Source organism: Topomyia yanbarensis, chromosome 2 (assembly GCF_030247195.1).
Source record: "Topomyia yanbarensis strain Yona2022 chromosome 2, ASM3024719v1, whole genome shotgun sequence".
Classification (NCBI taxonomy): Eukaryota; Metazoa; Arthropoda; class Insecta; order Diptera; family Culicidae; genus Topomyia; species Topomyia yanbarensis.
The window spans coordinates 246108412-246114021 of NC_080671.1; the positions used below are offsets into that span (position 1 = coordinate 246108412).

Genomic DNA, 5610 nt, shown 5'->3' on the forward strand with positions numbered 1-5610 from the left:
CTAGGCGACTCCGGAGTTGGTTGATATGGGAACGCAGCATTCGGCGATCATCGACCCATACGTTATACCCATACGTATTTTACGACCAAACATGACCTCGGACGGCGACTTTTGGTCTGGCAGTGCCCGGTTGGGTGTACTTCGGTACGTTAACAGGAATATGTCTAACGCTTGCTGTATCGACCCTCTCCCCTCTCGAATTTTTGTAACAGCCCTTTTGAACGAGTCAACAAATCGTTCAGCTTGGCCATTTGATTGTGGATGAAACGGAGCAGTTGTGGGGTGTTCGATGCCGTTTGAGGCGCAGAAATCTGCGAATTCAGCGCTCGTGAATTGGGTTCCGTTGTCGCTGACTAGTGTAACAGGCATACCCAACCGAGCAAACAACCCACCGAGAATGCTGATGGTTGCCGCCGAGGTTATACGGGACGTTTGAATGATTTCTGGCCACTTGGAGAAGGAGTCGACGGCGATCAGGTAATATTCGCCTTCGATTGGACCGGCATAATCCACGTGGACGCGCTGCCACGGAACGGTCTGCTTGGGCCACGGCACCGGTGGAAAGTGAGGAGGTGACCTGGCTACGGCCGCACAGTGTTGGCATGCCTTGACGAAGTTGATGATGTCAGCATCCAAACTGGGCCAATACACGTAGCTTCGAGCGAGGGCCTTCATACGCTGCATACCAGGATGGCCACAATGGAGCTGTTCGAGGCATCGCTTGCGATGGAGCGACGGGATGACGAGCCGTTCGGCAAACATGATGCACCCATCTACCACGGAGAGTGATTCCTGTCTGGCATGGAATCGCTGGATGTCGGATTCTGAATGTTCAGATTGCGGCCAACCGTGCTGCATGTGATGGTAGACTTTTCGGAGCAGTGGATCTGCTTGGGTGCTTTGTGCGACGGCTCTGAAATTGAGCTTTAACTGTATGAGATACTACCGACCTGAGGTCCTCTTCCAGGTTGATGCTGGCGATGATATAGTCCTCATCGGGTTTGACGTGCTGGTTGATCAACCTCGAGAGTAAGTCTGCGTCGCCGAACTTGTGGGTGGGCACGTACTCGATGTCAAAATCGTACAGCAGTAGATTGAGCGCAAATCGTTGGAGGCGGTTGGCTGTGTAGACCGGTATTCCCTTTTTAGAACCAAAGATACGGAGCAAAGGCTGGTGGTTGGTTTTCAAACGAAAGTGCCGTCCGAAGAGCATTTTGTGAAACTTCGTGACGGCGAAGACGATAGCTAAACCTTCACGATCCGGTTGGCTGTAGCCTTGTTCAGCTTTTGTGAGTGCTCTGGAAGCATGTTGGACGACTTTGATTGTGCCGTCGGGGAACTTGTGGCTAATCGTTGCCCCGAGCCCAACGGCAGAAGCGTCGGCAGAGACAATGATTTCCCGCTTCAGATCATAATGTGTGAGAAGTAGATCCGAGGAGAGTATTTGTTTGAAGTGCTCGAACGCTCTCTGGCACTCATCAGTCCACTGGAACTTCGCATCGTCCTTGAGAAGGTTGTCCAGCGGATATCGTAACATGCGCATATTGGGAACAAACTTGCCGTAGTAGTTGATAGCCCCCAAAAATGATCGCACACCAGATACATCGGTTGGAGGCGGCAGCTTGGATATCACTTCGATTTTGGCCGGATCTGGACGTAATCCGCGACTGTCGACAATATGACCCACATACTGCACTTGCTGCTTGCGGAAGGTGCATTTATCGACTCGAATGGTGAACCCGAAATCCTGAATTCGTTTTAGAACAGCCCGCAAATTGCGATCGTGGTCTTCTTCAGTTTTTCCGCCGACGATGACGTCATCGAGGTAGCCACACGTGAACTGCAGACCGGCTAGCATTGTATCGATGAGCTGCTGGAAGGCACTAGGTGCGATCTTCACACCTGGCGGGAGGCGGTTGTAGGAGTAGAGGCCACGATGCGTATTGATGGTTAGCAACTTACGGTACTGTTCGTCGACTTCCACCTGCAAGAAAGCATCGGACAAATCGATCTGGCTGAACACCTTACAGTTAGTCAGCTTGGCGAAGATATCGTCCGGTAGGGGAAGTGGATACTGATTTGGTTGGAGCGCAGCGTTAAGCCCCGTGTAATAGTCTCCACAAATTCGAATGGAACCATTGGCTTTACGGACGACAACGATAGGAGCAGCCCACTCCGAATATTCAACTGGGGTGATGATATTCAAATTTTCCAGTCGGTCGAGCTCCTGGTCAACGGCATCATACATCGCGTACGCAACCAGGCGCTTAGGGCAGAAGACGGGTCGAACACTTTTTTTCAGCTCCAACTTCACTTTAGTTTTGCTGCACAAACCGAGCTGATCGGTGAACACGTTTGGAAAAATCGATTGCAGTGCAGCGGGTGCCGCAGGAGAGCCTGACACGTGACAGCAGAAGGTGTCCATGGGCACGGACCAAAGGTTGAAACTCTCGACTAAATCGGAACCGAGTAGATGTAGTTGTTTCTCGGTAACACGGATCAGATCACGTCGTGTACTTTCTCCGATTGTGACGTCACACTCGAATTCCCCATCGAGTGGCAAAATGTTACCAGATGCTGTCTTCGCTTTGACTGTTGCTGGCAAAAGCGCAGGGCTACCGAGTTTCTGCCAACTCTCCCTGCTGATGACAGTGATGTCAGATGCAGTGTCAAGTTGCAGTCGAATATCCGTTCCAGATAGGCCAACAGATACAAATCTGCGTCGCTGCTCCACGCTGCATACGTCGACCACCACCACTTTGGCCGAGACGTCTCGCTTCTTACGTCTGCTTCCAGGTTTCCGAGATTTTGCACTGTCGCAGTATCCTTCACGATGTCCGACTTGGCCGCAATCGGAGCACTTATGGTTGTCGTAACTACAGTCTCGGACGAAATGTAATGCACCGCAAAGCCAACAAGGATAACTTGGCTTCCTTCCGGTAGCACTCGAAGACAGTTGTGGTGACTCTCGGTCACGCTCGCCTAATCGCTTCCCACCAAACTTCTGTATCGCTTGCACTTGGTTGTATGGTGCTGCAGACTCAATCATCGCACTGTCGTGTTTGAGGTTGTACAGACGCTGACACTCCTCGGAGAGCTGCTCCAATGTAACGTCGTTATTGTCCTCAATTTTTGTAAGGAGACGGGTACGAATCTCGACGTCATTCTCCGATTTCAGACTATACACGTATACTAAGCATTTGAACTGTTCTTCCGTGAGCTTTCCCAGTTCAAATTCTACGCAAGCCTTGTTTACCCTACACGCGAACGCCACATGATCCTCAGTAGGATTCTTCGCGATTTGCAGACATCGGTATCGACGACTGATAACCGACTCTTTCGCTCCAAACAGGCTCTTGAGCTTGTCAACTGTCTGTGCGAAACTAAAATGCTTGAGAAACTTTGGTAAAATGAAGCTTACGTACCTCTCATGCTCTGCTAAACCCAACTTTCGCATTAGGAGACGAACTTTTGCCTCGTCATCCAGCCTAGCAGCATCCTTCTCGAAAAGATCGTCGTATCTAGAGTACCACACTGCGAAAGTGGCATTATTCTCGATCTCGTACCGGAATTCCTTGATATTGCTTGCCAAGGAGTCAAGGATCTGTTCCGGGTTCGGTGGCACTTGCACGTTTATTGACGATGCAATAGTACGAAAAAACTGTTGTTGCTGCTCGTCGGACTGTTGCTGCCGCTGTACCAGCTGAGCCATAAGCTGTTGGTGTTGGAGCTGGTTTTGAGCAAACTGCTGTTGGCTTTGAGCAATCGTCTGTTGCATCATCTGCATTATTTGCATGAGCATATCATTGCTGACCTGGGGTTGCGATTGGTGGGGCGGAATGTTTGTGAACAGCTGCTGCTGAGCTGCAGAAACGGGAATGAACGGCTGCTGTTGCTGGTGTGTAGTCACAACGGGAGCGAAAAATTGCTGCTGCTGGTGGGCCGCTGGTGCGGGATTAATCTGCTGATTCAACTGCTGCCGTTGATTTAACAGTCCTGGGGGGTCAACACCATTTTGTCCGTTCAACTCACTACCGTCATCAGCCATCGCACTCCACTTTCTTTTCTTCCGCGCGGGTGACGAAATGTTGGGTTAGTTTTGTTTATCGGCGAATAAAAACTACCCACACTCGCGAATTCTCGTCGCCACTTTTGTACCGTGTAAGTCCCCGACACTTGCTTACGGATCGTCTCTATATCAGGGGAATAAAACGCGAACGATAACAATTAAAACAAACTATATTTTATCGAACACATTAAAAGCACGGTACAACTTTATACAAGACGTAAACAAACTGAAACTGACAACCACAAAAACATTTCATTGATGCGCTTATCAGGCATCACACATTGACAGCTATGCTGCCGAGTTAGAGCCTAGCGCTGAACGGGGTACTAATTAATACACCGCGATAGGGTTGTCCTCAACAATGTGTATGTATATGTATAATATATATGTATATATATATATATATATATATATATTATATATATATATATATATATATATATATATATATATATATATATATATATATATATATATATATATATATATATATATATATATATATATATATATATATATATATATATATATATATATATATATATATATATATATATATTATATATATATATATATATATATATATATATATATATATATATATATATATATATATATATATATATATATATATATATATTATATATATATATATATATATATATATATATATATATATATATATATATATATATATATATATATATATATATATATATATATATATATATATATATATATATATATATATATAATATATATATATATATATATATATATATATATATATATATATATATATATATATATTATATATATATATATATATATATATATTATATATATATATATATATATATATATATATATATATATATATATATATATATATATATATATATATATATATATATATATATATATATATATATATATATATATATTATATATATATATATATATATATATATATATATATATATATATATATATATATATATATATATATATTATAATATATATATATATATATATATATATATATATATATATATATATATATATATATATATATATATATATATATATATATATATATATATATATATATATATATATATATATATATATATATATATATATATATATATATATATATATATATATATATATATATATATATATATATATATATATATATATATATATATATATATATATATATATATATATATATATATATATATATATATATATATATATATATATATATATATATATATATATATATATATATATATATATATATATATATATATATATATACAGGGTGTTTGGTTCATGGTTAAGAATCTCTCGGGGGGTGATAGACTGCTATATTTGGAGAAAAAAATTGTTCTACACATACCATCAAATCTCAACCATTACAGAGTTATTGAACTTTTTGTGTAAAAAACTTATTTGTCTTAAAATACCTCTAACTTTAAAAGTATACTTTGTATTTTAAATATTTCAGTTCAATTTGAAAGGTGAGAAAATTT

The 5610-nt window shown here is 40.7% G+C and overlaps 1 protein-coding gene across 1 annotated transcript; it reads right to left on the reverse strand.

Annotated features, from left to right (window-relative positions):
* LOC131680213 (uncharacterized protein K02A2.6-like) lies at positions 1-4048 on the reverse strand. The gene is made up of 2 exons (XM_058960933.1): positions 951-4048; positions 1-796 (listed from the first exon to the last, which is right to left on the reverse strand). The coding sequence occupies exons 1-2, from the start codon at positions 4046-4048 to the stop codon at positions 1-3; spliced, it is 3894 nt and encodes a 1297-aa protein (XP_058816916.1).
* Between the last annotated feature and the right edge of the window lie 1562 nt (positions 4049-5610).

What these genes read in the sequence shown, in the direction of transcription:
- LOC131680213 (XM_058960933.1), bottom strand. Translation starts at nt 4,048, where the DNA reads ATGGCTGATGACGGTAGTGAGTTGAACGGACAAAATGGTGTTGACCCC. An exon ending in AACCTGGAAGAGGACCTCAG is followed by an intron (nt 797 to 950) that starts GTCGGTAGTATC and finishes ATTCCATGCCAG; the next exon opens with ACAGGAATCACTCTCCGTGG.